Source organism: Sceloporus undulatus, chromosome 1 (genome assembly GCF_019175285.1).
Source record: "Sceloporus undulatus isolate JIND9_A2432 ecotype Alabama chromosome 1, SceUnd_v1.1, whole genome shotgun sequence".
In the NCBI taxonomy this organism is placed as follows: Eukaryota; Metazoa; Chordata; class Lepidosauria; order Squamata; family Phrynosomatidae; genus Sceloporus; species Sceloporus undulatus.
In genome coordinates this window covers 251,101,956-251,118,684 of record NC_056522.1, presented here as the reverse complement: position 1 = coordinate 251,118,684, position 16,729 = coordinate 251,101,956, and the positions used below count along the sequence as shown (strand labels likewise).

The window sequence follows — 16,729 nt, the reverse complement described above, 5'->3', positions numbered from 1 at the left end:
AGAAAAATGATGTCTCCTGGCCCTTCTTTCTCCCTGTCTCTCTATTTTCTTCCCCATTCCAGTATTTTGTCACCAGAAACTTCTCAACATTGATTGCCTTTGCTGTGGGAGGCCAGTACCAGCCTGGCAATGGCTTCAGCTTGATTGGAGCCCACACGGACAGCCCATGTCTGCGGGTAAGCCATTGCCCCTTGTGACAAAGCACCTCTTCAAGGTGGCCCCACAGTTCCAACCCTTGGGCTCCTGTCACTCACCATGCCCCCTAAAGATCCCTCCCTGGATTGGCATTACAAAGTATAAATATAAAGGATTTTTTAAAAAAATTAAACAACTTAAAAAGTTAAAAACATTACACATTAAAAATATTAAAGTATTAAAATCTATTTACAAACCTAGACATCTGCATTGCACAACAGAGCAGGGAAAAGGCCATCCTGGCCCCTCTAAGGAAGGAGTTCCAGAGCCTGGGAGCAGCCACCGAAAAGGACCTCTTCCCTTGTTCCCACCAAATGACCTGAGAGGGTGGTGGAACAGAGAGAAGGACGCCTCCAGATGATCACAGTGCTCTATTGGACTCATACAGTCCTTCAAATAACCTGGATGCAAGACATGTAGCACTTTTAATTTAGCCTTTTATTTATTGGATGGCACCAGCCAGGCTTCCCCAGCTCCACCCTTCACACCACTCTCATACTTCTGGTCCCTAAATTCATGGAGGGGTAGTGAGCTGCCTTGTGTCATTGGTTGAATTCTCTGCCTGCTTCCCTCCCATTGGTTTGATCTTCTCTGTCATCTCTCTCACCATATCAACTTCCTTTGGATGGGAGGCCACTAGGAAATAGCAGGGCTAGGAAAGAATCCTGCCTGAAACTCTGGAGAGCCTGGGTTGCCAATCAGAACTGACAATACATGGACAGACCAATTGTTTGACTCACTGTAAGGCAGCCTCCTGTGAGTACTCAAAAGGACAAAGATGGGGAACACCTGGCCTTCTGGATGTTTGGGGTTGCAGCATCCATAATCCCCTAGTCTTGGCCATGTTGGTGGGGTTTCTGGAAACTGAAGTCCAAAACATCTGACAGACAGTAGGTACCACACCTCTGTAATATTGCTTCAACTGCTTCACCTCACTATTACTTATTGCAAAACTACCTTAAATGTACATCCCACTACTAACCAAACTTGGGGACATTCTTTCTTAAATATTGATAACACGTATTCTGTCAACCCTCCTTCTTTTCCCATGCTTAAAATATATATTTGTTAGGCACTATTGATGATACATGTAAATAAAACCTGCTGACATGAGAATCTAAGAGATCTAAATAAAAGCCTGAATATAAACAACTCAGCTAAACCTTTAGTTATGGAGCTGTAACAAATCAAAGCCTGTCCCCATTCTGTGAAAATAAATGTGGTTTATCTCTTACAGCTGGCCAGTTAACTCTTGATGGGGGGCATCTGTGCACAGAGCTTTTGGATAAGCATATGAATGTGTTTTTGTGACATCCAGGTGAAACGCTGCTCAAAGCGTAACCAGGAAGGCACAGTCCAGGTGGCAGTGGAGACTTATGGGGGTGGCATCTGGAATACGTGGTTTGACCGTGACCTCTCTGTTGCTGGAAGAGTCATTGTCAAGGTCAGTCCTCCATGAGGTATTGCACAGTCATCTACATGGTCTAATTTGTCTTGTGTTTCTAAGGACTTTTAAACCATTCTTGATCAGAGTGGAGATTGAAGTCAGGAAATTAGAAGAAGACTGGGATTGGGGAGGGTAGCTATGAAAGAACTAGACAAGATTTTAATGTGCAAAGATATACAGCTGAGCACTAGAATTGTACAAGCCATTGTATTGGCCATCAACATGTACAGGTGTGAGAGCTGAACAGTGATGAAATCAGATAGAAGGAAAATCAACTCATTTCAGATGTGGTGCTGGAGAAGAGTGCTGAGGGGACCATGGCCAAAAAGACAAACAAATGGATCCTAGACAGATCAAGACAGCTCTCCCTGGAAGCCAAGATGACCAAAATGAGGCTGTTGTACTTTAGCCACATCATGAGAAGACATGACTCACTAGAAAAGAAAATAAGTAAGATGGAGGGCAGTAAAAGGAGAGGAAGACCACATAGCAGATGGTTAGACTCCATCAGTGACGTAGCGGAGGGGGGGGGGTCCATAGAGTACATTAATAGAATACAATTAATGGCATGCACTGTCACGCCCAAGCCCCATTATAATGGTGGCACTTAGTCCGGACCCCCCCCCCACACACACACACACACACACTTTCCAAAATCCTGGCTACATCCCTGACTCCATCAAGGAAGCCATGGCCATGAGCCAGGAAGATCTATGCAGAGCAGTTAAGAATGAGGGAGATGTCTCATTCACAGGGTTTCCATGAGTCAAAGTAAACTTGAAGGCAGTTGACAACAAACACCTGGTACAGCTTTGTCACATTAGGATCTATTATGATATAGCTGTGTGGGAGCCATTTAGGTGGTGCTTCTTGCAATGCCGCTCCATAGATGTTAGCACACTAGGGTTACATGGGAAAAGCTGAAGGTCCTACTTCCCTTTCCTCCAGGTATGGGGAGTATTGCAGCTTCTGTGAGAGGGTGAAAGAGCAGATTTTCAGTGACTTTTCACCAAGTTGTTGTCATTTATTTGGAGCACTTGTTGATAGATACGCTTTCAAACTGAAACCATTAATTGACTGATTTGATTTTTAAGTAAGGATTGATGACTAAATTCATGAACTGATATATGCTGGAGATACTTAATGAAGTGAACTGAAGTGTTTATTATGTGGAACAGTCAGGCGACAGGCAAAGCTTTGGCTGAGATTGTTACAGCAGAGGCATTAACAGTGAGTACCTTTCACAGGGAACAGAGTGCATAAAAATGTTATTAAACATCAGCACTTTTAATCTACTTTAATGAATTATCTGATCTGTGTTTTCAGCCCTAGTAAACATGAATGTGCTCAGAGGACCTTGTTGCATAGCTACATTTGAGTATGATAAGAGTCTAGTTCAGACTGTACAAGGCAGCATTTTGTTTATTATAGCTCTTAAATCTCCATGACTCAGCCAATGTTCTTTAATACTGCTTGAGTAGAACTGAAACCAAAAGTGACTTAAATGAAGTTCTCATGAATGCAGGAGGTCTTGTTTCCTACAGTGCTTAATCTATACACACACTTCAGCATAAACCCCATCATATAAAGTGGGACTTGGTACAGAGTAAACATGCATAGGCTTGCACTGTTAAGATGCCAAAATATCCTTTAGAAATAATACAGTGAAGTGGGTATTACAGGACACTTAAGATGGTGATGGAGAGGGAGGAACAGAGGTTAGGGTTGCTCATTTAATGACTTAGACATATTCAAAGGCTCTCCATTTTGCTTCCTTCTCTTGTTGGATGAGCTTTGGGAATGAACATTTTCTTTACTGCCATCTTTGCTGGCAAAAATAGTGTATATGAAGAGATGACAGAAATGTAAGAGTGACTGTGATGTTCCTGTAAATTCCTTTCCTTCTGTGTGGAGGTAGGAAAATTGCTTCTCTGAAGTTACATAAAGGTAGAAATCTGATGGCAGGTATGTTTCCTTCTTTGTTTTTGTAAAGATACGTTTTAAAAATTCTGTAGTTCAGAATGCTCTTGATGTTTTTATTTATGATTTTGAAGGCTCTGTGGTGTGTGCCCATACATACACACCAGCTCTAAAAATAAAATTTGCATACCTATAGACAAGCAAACTAGTAATACTTGCTGCTTTTACAAGGCTGTTGTAAATGCAGAATAGACAGAAAATCTCTGAAAACAGAACTGTAAGAGTTTTAAAGTTAAAGATTTGATTTTCTCTGTGTGAGAGTGAGTGAGTTAGTGAGTGAATGTGAGAGAGGATCTCTTACCAATTGCTAGAAGGGTGTGTGTGCAGAGGCACTGACTTCTTCAAGATGGCATGCTCCAGATTTATTGAATTATAAATCCCATTATCCCCTCTAATAAAGTGTGCGGAATTTACAATCCCCCCCCCCCGCTTTAAATGTCAGATGTTTTGTGACCCATCATTATATCCTGCAACACGCACTGACACGATAAATAGGAGTCATTTCTATTTGGGAATGGGGGATTGCTTCTTATACTCTAGTTTCTTTTACTACCGCAGTCATGCTGTTCCAGCTAGGCTTGTGAAATGGCCTTCCATTTTGATTACCCATTTCTAATTTACTTTCTGGTTCATGGCTAATCTGCAAATTGAGCTGATTGCACATTCTACTCTAGGAAACATTCTCCCAGAGCTTAGAAGTGGCCCTCTTATGTATTTTTGAACTACAGTTCCCAGAATCCTCCAGTCAGCATGGCAGTGTAGACTGGGGGATTCTGGAAGTTCTGGTCCAAAAAAGTAACTTTTCCAAGGTCTATTCTTTTTTCCACAGAGACAGCTTTTGCTGCTCTGATTTCAACTTGTACTTCTATTTGATGATGCTGACACCACAAGAGGAAGACAAGAAAGAGGAATTTTCCTTGCCATAATTGAAAATAATGTACTTCAGCAGGGCCTAGTCAAATGTATTTCTGGGACCTGAATGGATTAACTTTGACATCTCTCTAGCCTGTCATTACTTTGAATGCTTTTGGAGGACTGGTGAGATCCCAAGCAAATAGTGGAGAATAGAGAGCTCATATTGGTTATAATGAGAGGAAAGGGAAAAGATGTGGCATTTACATGCAAGTTAATTTTACCTATTTATACTTGGAAAGCCATTATAGCAAGTTATAAAACGCCTACAGGGAAACTGTAATTGCTTGTAGCTGGCATTGTGTTTATTAAAAACCAGTTGCCTCTGAGCAGACCTGCAAGCTGTGATAACTTGAGCAGACTTTTTAAAAGTTCAGCTTTTGTTCAAGAAAAGTTTCTGGTCCTCATGTTTCCAGTAAATCTAAAAATGCATTGAATGTTTTTGCCAAAAGGCTAGAAATGAGGTGAGAAGGCAGAAGAGATTCCAACTGTTTGGTATTCAGAGAAAGCCGTTCCTTCTGGTTGTTTTCCTTCACTGTCCCTGTATGTGTCTTTCTCAGTACAGTGGACCCTTGTTATACTCTGGGGTTTGGTTCTAAGATCCCCCGAGCATAATAAAATCTGTGTATGTTCAAGTCCCATTAAATATAATGACATAGCAAAATGGTGTCCCTTATAAAAATGGAAAATCAAAGCTTGATACTTGAAATTTATAGTTTTTTTGAACATTTTCAAACCGTGTATGCTTGAATCTGTGTATAAAAAATCCGCGTATAAGAAGGGCCGACTGTATCTCTTTTCCCAACCATAGCTGAGCAACAGTGAAGAATGGGACACAATTCACCTTACTGACTGATGAGGACAGACTCGAGGACATAGAGTCTGCCTGGCTGGTAGAACCTAACCTTTACAGAACAACTGTTCAAGCCTTGCTGTCTTGAATATATAGCCCGGGGTGGAGAATCTATGACCCTCCACATGTCCTGGGACTCCACCTCCCATTAGCCTTAGCCAGCATGGCTTGTAGTAATGAATGATGGGAGTGGTTGTCCAACAGATATCTAGAGGGTCACAGATTCTCCACATTTAGTGTAATGGGAGATCAGAAACTTACTGTTTACATTCATTGTGGCTTACGTGTCCACCCCATATTTAGGAATGACACTGGTTTCTTGGTTCTATTTGTGTCTTCTGGGTAGGTTGACACTCCTCAAAACTAGTGTTTTCAAGCAGGTAGAAGATGTAGGGTGTTGAGGCACCTCTCAGGCCTCCTAGAGTTCATGCTTCATAAAAACAAGTGTAGAGGTACACTTGCAAGCATCTGCCAGAATTTTGTAAGAAGGTTGATGGAAAGGGTACTGAAGGAAACAAAGAAATGCTGGTGAGCTCAAGTAAAGAGATGGTTGCAAATTGCCTATTTATACAGTGGCTGAGCACCACAACTTTGTAGAAAAACACAATTCAGCCATTTGACCCCAGGGGGAAGCTCTACTTAAACGAATCACTGTGACACCTAGGAGTGGGGTGCGCACATGTGTGTTAAGGGGATCACAGTGTCAGAAGGCCTTGGTCACATCGAAAGCATGTGTATCTGTGCACACATCTGCAAATTGGAATTCGCTGAAATATTTGTGAATGGCAACAGGTTTCACTGAAAAGTTTAAGCTTTAAAAAAGTAGATATTGACCTTAAATTACAAACACAAGATTGGTGGTTGGACTTCCATATTTTTGTAAAAAAATAAAGCTGCCTTTGTTTGGGGAAGAAGGGGTCCAATTTTCATTTCAGCAGGGTTGTTGGAGGAGAGAAACTTTAAACTTTTTCCTCTCCAGTCTCCTTTCCCCAAAAAGCAGGCATAATTATGGGGAAACGGGGACAGGGGAAAGTAATACTGAATATTGTTCATCCATCCAGAATTAGCCTTTTTGCTGCCCACCCTCCTGGATGTTTTAAAGTTAAAATTAGGAGATTGCTCTGTTTTGTCCCGATAGTGTTTTCCCTTTGAGAGCTACTTCTGTGGAACCATTCTTTGGAGCTGTGTTCTCTAGCACCTTTATCTGTCAGTCATAATTTCCCTTTTCATTTTTAGCTAATGAGTACTACGGAATTGTCCAGATACTAAACTGGTGTCCTTTCTATTTTCACCTTCAGGACCTATCCACAGGACGATTGGAGCAGCAGCTGGTGAGGGTGGAGCGCCCTGTTCTTCGCATACCCCACCTGGCCATCCACCTCCAGCGCAATGTGAATGAGAGCTTTGGGCCGAACACTGAGAATCACCTGTGAGAGTTTCAGCCACTATTCCCTCTACATTGTCTCAGTCTCTTTTTAAGAAGGATATCCCAACCTTCCATAGCAAAGGAGTGCCTAAGTGTCAGTGGGGTTGGTGGTAATCAAAGAATCATAGAGTTGGAAGAGAACACAAGGGCCATACAGTCTAACTCCCTGCCATGCAGGAACTGTCAATCAAAGCAAACCCAACAGATGGCCATCCAGTGATGACACCTAAGGAATGGCAGAGGGAGGGAACGTCCATGAAAATCACTTCCCTCTCCATTCCACTAGCAGGATTCTGTCACTGGACTGGAAGAATCCCACAGATAAACAGAGCCCTTCCATAATCTGGGATACAAACCCTGTTCTCTTTTAAACTTTTTACTTTAAGGATTGCCATCTTTGGCTTATCTTTGAAAAAGGGTTCCTCTTTTCTTTCCACTTTTTTTCTTGCACCTGGATAATAGGAAGTGAGCTGTCAGGAGAGAGAGAGAGAGAGAGAGAGAGTGTGTGTGTGTGTGTGTGTGTGTGTTCGTGTTCCTCTCAGTGACTGAACAAAGTGTGCTCACTGAACTCCTCCCTTCAGAGAAGGTGAACCAATGCTCATTGGGGATGCTGGGAGTTGTAATCCAGCGGGGAAAGACTGACTTAGGGATTCACTTGTTCTACAGGGCAGAAGAGGATTCTTATAAAATATTTGGTTTGGTGATTCCTTGGGCTTTAGTACCTTTAAGCCAGTGATGGGTCTCATACAATCCAAAATCTGTGAGTAGCCCTTGCCAGGGAAGGGATTCTGTGCAGCTCTTGGTTCCCCTGGACCCCCAATATCACCCCCAGCTTCCCCATTTTTCATATAAAAAACATTTGGGGTCAAAAAATCTACTTTAAACCTCATAAGGCTGCTTTTGAGGGACAGCCCCCCAAAAACAGACACCAGAAAAGTCCTGGCAACAACTAACAATGGCACAACACTACTTCAAGTAAATGGTGGTTGCAGTAGTCTGGGTCTTGATAGTTGTGGAGCCAAAAATGGCTTGGAGTGTGGCCACCCCTACTTTAAACTGTACATTTTTCTCTGAGGAACAACAACTTAAATTAGGGTCTATACAGATGGGCAGCATGCAGACGCCCCAGATCGGTACTGCTACAACCATATGCAGCTGTACCAATCCTGTCCCTGGAGGGAACAAAAAGAAGCCACCCCAAGCAGCTCCATAGAGCTGCGCTGTTTGGGCACTGTGTCAGAGGTGCGGCATCATGGTGCACATCATCTAGAAGGGCACAGGCCAAAATGGTGCCCGGGTGCCGACGTAACTGCTTTGACCATGCAGATGCTCAGCCCTCGTCTCGCACACAGGCCGACACAAAGTGCCAGTCTTTATAGTCCCTTATTTATTAGTTATATCTTCTCTTCTCTTCTTACAAGTAGAAGGTGATATATATGGTTTTCTTCTCTTTATCCTCACACTAATCTAAGCCCGTGAGGTCAGTCAGGCTGAGAGATCAGGAGGCTCAAGGTTTCCCAGTGTGTTTTGTGACTCAGAGGAGACTTGAAAACAGATCTCCAATGTCCAAACCTAATTAACTATTACCACACACTGCTTGTTTTTCACAGGGTCCCAATTCTGGCCACAGAAGCCCAGGAGGCACTGGAAAAGGAGGAGTCCAAGTCTGGGACAGTTTGTACCTCGTCTTTCCTGGTGAGAAAAAAACGAAGTGTTTTGCCTAGAGTGGTGCAGTAGGAGGGAATAGGTCTGTACCACAGAGGAGGATATGGGTTTCAAGGGGGCTCTCATCAGTTTTCTTTACTTTGACCACTTTGTTTTTGACAGAATCGGCACTCTCCAGCTCTTCTGTCCCTCATCTGCTCTCAGCTGGAGGTGAAACCGGAGCAAGTGGTAGAGATGGAGTTGTGTCTGGTAGATACACAGCCACCCGTGAGTATGTTTTCATTTTTGAGGGATAATCATATGCGGCACACTTACTTTCAGATGGGTTTCCTTTTTCAAGGGGCAGGTTGCTGGGGAGGTAGAATTGTTTCCTTGCACTATACGTTCTTTTTATTTATTTATTTATTTATTTATTTAGCTAGCTAGCTACCTGTTCTGGTCCTGAGAGTTTATCCAACTGCTGTCTTCTGACTTGCTCATAAGTGCACAGACAACACTGTGTGAGAGTGAGAGATGGGTAGATAAATTGAGAAGGGAGCAGTAAGGGAAAGTATAGATCTAGATTATGTCTTTTCAACCCCCACTGTGGTTCTTCTTGCAGACTTTAGGTGGTATCTATGATGAATTCATATTCTCCCCTCGCCTGGACAACCTCCACAGCTGCTACTGTGCACTACAGGTGAGTTGCTCAGGTAAGAGAATGGTTAGTATAGTTATTTTTGGCTCTCTACTACTGGAAACAATCCTACTGTAATAGACATCAGTGCTGACTTTCAGGACAACTGAACTTCTTTATTACAAAGAAGCTACTCATACTCACCTTCCACCACTGTCATCCTTTTTTCCTGCAGGCAAAGCATCTGTTCACTCATGCCACCTTTCACTTGCCTAAACTACTTGTAATAGTGGGAGTGATTGTGCCTACTCTGAGTAGAGATGTAATTCTTCACTAATTTTGTTCTCAAAGGAAGCAACAAGTAATTTTGGTAATTTTCTTTTTGTTGGAAGAAAGTATTCAAAAACTGCCCAGTTTTCAGAGACTGTTGGGATATACAGTGGACCCTTGTTATACGCTGGGGTTTGGTTCCAAGATCCCCCGTGTATAACAAAATCCGTGTATGCTCAAGTCCCATTAAATATAATGACATAGCAAAATGATGTCCCTAATAAAAAATGGAACATCAAGGTAAATTTATACTTTTTTGGAACATTTTCAAACCGTGTATGCTTGAATCCGTGTATAAAAAATCCGTGTATAAGAAGGGCCGACTGTATTCAGCATAAAATTCACACTTTTTTGCGCAGAGAAAAAAGAGGGTTTGTGCACAGAAAATATTTCCTCACCTAGATATTAGAAAATGCTGCTTTCTGTGGGGAGAGTGTGAATTCTGTGCAGAATAAGTTCCTAAATACAGCATCAGTCCAGGCTTTTCCTCATCAGGGTTTCCTGACACTTGAGAAACAAAGTTTTGACCACTTTTTGAATATTTTTAAAAATTCTTTCCATCCCTTGATCTTAGCCAGAAGACCAAGAAGCTATTCCCCAGTGTGTGGGGGGAAGGGGGAATTGGGGGGGGGGGCAATCTATGTGGTATGGAATTAGTGAGGTTCACCTTGCCAGCTAAAATAACCCCATAGGAAGCCAGAGGAGTATACTTCTGAGAATTTCAAGTAATTCCCTATCCTGCCTCTTTATGCTGTCTCCTCATTTGTCGCTACAGGCTCTGATTGAATCCAGCAAAGCACCTGGAGCCCTTGATCAAGAACCAAATGTGCGCCTGGTTGCCCTTTATGACAATGAAGAGGTCAGTGGAAAAAGCTGCTTTTTGGGTAGAAAGTGCAAGGAGCCCACACTATTCTGAGTTGGATGAATAAATTGGGAAGATGTAATATGGTGGGCTGATGAATGGAGTGGAACAACACTGTGGTTACAAGCCATCAATATAGTGAAGAGTGGGTAGAGGAAGCAAACAAACCTGCTTTCTTGAAGAGGAGAAGCGATGGAATTCTGTTAGGATCAAAACTAGCTCAAGAGCTTGGAAAACAATCTCCAGAGCTTGGAACCCCAAGAATTCCTTAATCAGAAGGGCTGAGTGATTCTGGAAGTTGTAAAGGAAAAGATAACTTCTCTAGGCTCTGAATAGCTTCTTCACTGATTACTACTTTCCTGTCAGGTTGGTTCTGAAAGTGCCCAAGGGGCAATGTCACTCCTCACTGAACTTGTCCTTCGTCGCATCTCAGTTTCACCCCAGAACCTGACAGCATTTGAGGAAGCTGTGCCAAAGTCCTGCATGATCAGTGCAGATATGGCCCATGCTGTACATCCCAACTACGCGTGAGTATGTTCCTGTGCTGAGCACAAAGTAATGTAGCAGGGTTTCATGAAGATTTTACTAAATAATTAAGCGTTGTTACATATGCTTGCTGCCACAGGCTTAGAATTTGGCATCTGTTGTTGAATTCTGCTTTCAAAGAATCTGCTTTTGTGAAACAAGAAAAAAATGATCCCTCATGATTCCATCAGCTTAATGAATAGACATTGTTTTGATAGAACAATAAAACTGTAGGACATACATGCAAGATATGTGACCCAGCCTAATTTTTAATTTCTAAAAATTCTGAGTGACCGCTCACCATTCCATCAGTTTAGCCTAGTGTGTAAAACAGATGGGCAACTGTGTAGGGGGCAGGCCTGCCGAGTTTTCCTCCTCTGTGGGCTGTATGGTTGCTCATAGCATGTCTATTTTTTGCCATTGGGGGGGATTGGCAAGGAGACCCAAACTGCCATGTTATTGTGGTAGTTGGCATCTGGTATTTTTCAGTTGGGGAAAAAACATTTTTACACACACACATGCAAACACACAGAGCAATAACTCAGACAGCACTGCTAGGCAGTTGTGCATTGTAACATTGGACAATATCACACTGTACTGCTATGTCACAATTATTCCACTTTAACTGCTATGACTGCCTCCTGTGCAATTTGCAGTTTAGGGAAGGGCATTTAGAATTCTCAACCAGAGAGCTCTTAGGCCTCGCTAAACTACAAACCCCAGAATTCCACAGGAGGCAGAATAATAGCACTGTATTCGTTTAGTGTGATATTGGCCAAGTCTCAGATCCTTCCAAGGGATTGCTAACTTTTATTAAGGCAGAGGATGGGAACAACTGGTCTTCCAGATGTTGTTGGGGGCCACCAGTCAACTCAGCTCTGCCAAACATGCAGTCCAACAACACCTGGAGAGCCACACACCCCATCCTTGCTTTAGGATAGTTGTATTTGGATAGCTATGAGAGGATGAAGCAGAGTCTTGAGTTATGCTGTGTTGTCATAGCAAATGGCCTCCCTTGGGGCTTGTGGCTAGGAAATATAGTATGGCATTACTGAGCAGTGTATAGTCCATTGACGAGTAGAGATCTATTTCTGCCCTTAAAGTTCAGTTGTGTTTTGTTTCAAATTAAACACCCATCCTTGAATCTTCTCCACAGCCAATTATGCTCTCATGCAAGATGAATCTTCTGGCATCACTGCTGAGACCATATCCCTTATCCCCATACTAGTATGTCACACTAATAAAGCTCATTTCTCACTGAAGCAATCTTCCTTTCCTGCCAGTCCTAGCAAACAGCGCTTCCATTTTAATAAAAGACCTCTGCACACATATATCAAAGGTACTGTTTCATAACTAGCATTAAAAAAATCCTGATTTTGCAATTGTTTCCATGCCCTGATCTATCAGTACTCCTTCTCTCATTATTTCCAATCCTCCATCTCATCTTTGAAATTCAGATGTATGTTTTCTGAGCAAGGGCACAACTGGCTTAATTTGATGTTCTTCCTCCTCTTTTTACAGAGACAAACATGATAAGAACCACCGTCCAGAGTTCCACAAGGTAGGTGGTAGGGATGACTCTGCAGTAATAAAATTTAGGAGGGAAAGACAGATTTTCACGAAGCAGGATGTCAGAAGCCTACTAAGTATGGGTAAATGTAAACATGAAAAATGCAAACCTCATTCCTGAATTGGATATTATTTCCATTTTGAACCAATGTTCCTAACTAGATGATCTGATTGTTTTTAATAAATTCAGAAGCCAGGATGGCTTGTGAGAATCATCCTCTGTGAAAAAAAATGTGTATAGAAATCTGCTTTAAGAAACACGTTAAAAGTGATTGTTTTAATTCCAGTGACATAGATAGAAGAAAGTATGTTGTTGTGTGCCTTCATGTTATTTCCAACTCATGGCAACACTAAGATGAACCTGTCATTTTTTAATTGGGGTTTGTTTGTTTTTGGCAAGATTTGTTCAGAGGGAGGTTGCCTTTGCCTGGGGCTGTGAGAATGTGACTTGACCAGGATCATCCAGTTGGTTTTACATGGCTGAGTGAAGATTCAAGCCCTGGTCTCTCAGAGCCCTAATCCAATGCTTGGTCCATGCTGATTCTCAAAAGGTGGCATGCTAAAAGTAATAACCCCCAGTTGTTGGACACTGTCCCTTATTTTCTAAGCATAAAAGAGGGTCAGGAATTATATCTTGCCCCAAGTCGGGAAAGAAGTGGAGGGAACAGGTGGAGAAAATTGATTATTTATTGGTTATTATTATTATATCCCACCTTTTCTTCAAGTTGTTCAAGGCAGTACATATGGTCCACCTCCCTGTTTCTACAGAGGTCCTCTTAAGATAGCTTAGAATGAGGGGGAAAAACAACAGCAGCTGACTTGAGGTCACCCAGTAAGCTTCATGGATAAAGGAGAATTTGAACCCTGGATTCTTGAGCCATTCGACCAAGAGTGGGCAGCTTTCAGGTGTTGGTGGGATGCACTAGCCATTTACAAGACCTTAGAAGACTGTTCCCAAGTGTACTCCACAATGGGGCGGTGGATTGTGTGTCCATGTGTCTCTGTTTGCATCAAAGTATCCAATAAATCCTAAGGCCAGTAGGGGGATGTTAGTGACCACATTTTCAAATATTTTCACCCTTCAACATCTTTTAAAAGGCTGTGCAGGCTCCCCCTCCCCCCAAAACCAAACAAAGGCTAGAACTTTCTTCTTTGCACATTTGATTAGGGGGAAAAGCCCTTATAGGCTGAAAAGAAGGCCTCAAGAAAACAAATGAGGACAAAAAGAAGGTGGGGGGGGGCACATTTTGGCCACCCTGCACTACACTATAATTATATGACCCAAAGTATCTACCTATCCATGTCTCGTTACAAGAAGACAAATGTGTCCTTTCTATAAATTTCTTATTAAAAAAAATCTTTATTTAACAATTTACATTTAAAAAGTTACATAAAAACTATACCAAAAATTCTTACATTTAATAGCTTCTTTTTCTTAAATTCTCCTTTTTCTTCTTTATTGTATTTCCATATTTCTCTGCCTTCTATATGCTTCTTCTTCTTCTCCTTTCTACGTGAATCCCATGTTTTTGTCCTCATACTGCATTTTCTATCACACCTTATTTTGATAATTGTTTTGGTTCTGCCTATGATCTATCCTCTCTCATTTTAGTATGCAATTTCCCAGCAGAGAGGGTCCTGTCCTCCTGTAATCTGGGTTTAGCTCCTCCTATTTGCTTCTGTAGGCAGGGACAATAAACAAAAGACTGGCCCCTATATAGGGAGGAGCTAGCCCCCCCTGAGCCTCAGTCTTGTTCCTGCCTAAGCTCCTAGCAGGATGTTCTCTTCGAGCCAGCGAAGTTTTTCCTTTCTACGAAAGCAGTTTGAGAGTTTTCTTGGCCTTCCCTTCTTCTCCTCTCTCCTGCCTTTCCCCCCTTCCTTGGTGGTGGCTATGGCAGAGGACCCTGAGAGCATGGGTGAAGGGCCATCCTTAACCCAGGCTTCCCTAGCTCAGGGTCTGCCAGCTCAACAGAGGGAGCTGGCTTCAGAGGGAGACCCATTGGGATGTGTTTGCTGTTGCTCTGCAGCTTCTTTACTACAGCCTTGGAAGCATGAAGAAGACTTAAAATGGCAAGGGCTCCCAGGATTGGAGAAAGGTCTTGGCTTTGCCAATGACTCTCCCTCTCCTCCAAAGCTGCCCCCTTTCATGGTGGGAGCACAGGAGATTTCTGCAAACAGCATTGCAGCACATGGGAGCCGTGGGAAGAGATGGTGAGGGGTATCTCCTCCATGTCTCTGTTTCTCCACATCACCTCTGCCCAGCCTGTTTAAGGCCAGGGATCAGTGAGGAAACTGGCCAGAAGTCATGGAAACTTCTCTGCTCAGCCCATTTGGGGCCAGAGTTCAGAGGACAGGCCAGCCAAAAGCCATGACAAAGGATTTCTCTGCATCACCTCTGCCCAGCCTGAAATGGCCAAGGTCAGAGAGGCAAGCCAGCCAGAATTCACAGGAGAACGGTGAGTACCAGGGGCCCTCTCTCTCTAGCCACCAAAGAACCTTTGCCAAGTCTAGTGCCCTCGCTCAGGGCAGGCATTGCCATGAGGCCTCTGCCATGGCCATTGCAGGCACTATGCCTAGCATAAGGTTTGGGACTCTGCCAGGAGGGCAGATGAGGGCATTAACCCTTGGTCTCCCCCTTCCTTCCCATCTCTGGCCCCAATGGCACCCATACAGGTGTGGGGAATCCTTTTGCAGACTGGGAAACACATGGTGGTGTTGCCAGGGCTCCTGCACATTCCTTTTGAATTCTTATAATGAGATGGTGTGTAAGGAGGCAGAGGATTCCTCCTCTGTGTTGCACAGACACATGGCTGTAAAGGAAGCTGGACTTGGCCCAGCAGGAGCTGAAGCTGCCAACTCTAAAATGGTCTTTTTTGGCTGCCACAGAGCATCCCACAAAAAAACACAAAATGGCTTCATGTCCTCCCCAGAGAGAGCATGGCCTCTGCCACCCACTTCTAAACAGAGGCTGGAGGGCCATCTGTCGGGTATGCTTTGATTGAGAGTTCCTGCATGGCAGAATGGGGTTGGACTGGATGGCCCTTGGGGTCTCTTCCAACCCAAGAATTCTATGAGAGAGCACATGGATACAAATCCTCCTGTGTTCCCTCCCCAAAAATTACAACAACAAAAAGGGGTAAACCATTTGTGGATATCATGGGTGGAGAGTTCCCTTCACCCCCAATTGTGTTTGGCTGCCCCAAACCGTGGCACTCTTGAGAGAAAAGCTTGAGCGCTTGGCCTCTCCTTTCCATCAGAGATTATCCTTTCTCAGGACACAGACTTACCTCAGGCAAATGTAGAGCCATGTCCCACAGCAGTCCCTCTGCCCTTCCCAGCTACCTAAGCAAGTGGGAGGGAGTTGAGGACCAAGCTAGCTTCTATCATGCAGCCAGGTTACTATAGAGCCTGCCTGAAATTAAAAGGGCTAAGCTGTAAACCCCAGCTTGAAGTTGGGGCTGTTTTAAACATAAATAAAACAAAATGCCCTGTGAGTATCAGGGCTACACTACAGGCCATATGCAGCTATCTACCCATGATTAGCAATGGTCTTCAGTCACTGCTAATTTAAGAGCAGTTTCCTCAGTGCCTGGAAGAAGCCACTGCCCAGGCAGCCTCCCTTGATGGGGCAAATAAAGGAGGGGAGACCACCCACATCAACAGGGCTGTGTGCTCAGATTTACAAGAGATACTGGTTAACCTTTCTGGTGTTCATTTTATTAATGTTGGCACATGAGGTTTGAGTTGTGCTGTTTCTGCTCACCCCCCTCTCCTTTTTCCAGGCCAGAGAAGATGCCTGGAAACTAATTCTTCAAGGGAGGGGCTAGCCATAAAAGCCACATGATGACTTTTCTTGCCTCCTCATGGGCCTCCATCACTGTCTCCATTAGGGCCAGAGCCTTTTTGCCTTAGGTGGAACAGCCAAAGACATAGGATGAGCACATGATTCTACCTCCTTTGTGCAAACTGTTATCAGCCATAGCACTTCTCATTAAGAGCATAAGCTTTAACAATACAGATTCATTTAAATGCTAATAAACAGGGTGACTCAAGCAAAGAGAAGGTCTCTGGTCACTCAGCAGACCTCTAGTGCTTACATGCATTGAGGATCTTTGGTAAAAACATCTCATATGAGGTAATAGATATATTGGATTAAGGTGACCAACCAAACTCCATTTTAGTGGCAAAAGAATTATGTTCCTGTTATAAAACACAGTGAACCTCAGTCAGCTAGCCTCAAAAGATGTGGCTTCCCTTGCCTTCCCTTCTTTCTTGGAGAGATGTCTGTTAAAGGGAAGAAACTAAAAAAAACCCAACAAAACACAGTTTCTTCCATAAGATGGTTCTCA

General features: G+C 43.2%; 1 protein-coding gene across 1 annotated transcript in view; it reads left to right on the top strand.

Annotated features, from left to right (window-relative positions):
- LOC121916651 (aspartyl aminopeptidase) overlaps positions 1-16,729 on the top strand; it is a 30,286-nt gene that overhangs the window by 5,038 nt on the left and 8,519 nt on the right. Inside the window, exons 4-12 of the mRNA XM_042441964.1 lie at positions 63-176; positions 1,514-1,639; positions 6,686-6,816; positions 8,424-8,508; positions 8,641-8,745; positions 9,080-9,157; positions 10,200-10,283; positions 10,653-10,813; positions 12,333-12,372. Coding sequence (XP_042297898.1) covers positions 63-176; positions 1,514-1,639; positions 6,686-6,816; positions 8,424-8,508; positions 8,641-8,745; positions 9,080-9,157; positions 10,200-10,283; positions 10,653-10,813; positions 12,333-12,372 — 924 coding nt within the window. The remainder of the gene's footprint in view (positions 1-62; positions 177-1,513; positions 1,640-6,685; positions 6,817-8,423; positions 8,509-8,640; positions 8,746-9,079; positions 9,158-10,199; positions 10,284-10,652; positions 10,814-12,332; positions 12,373-16,729) is intronic.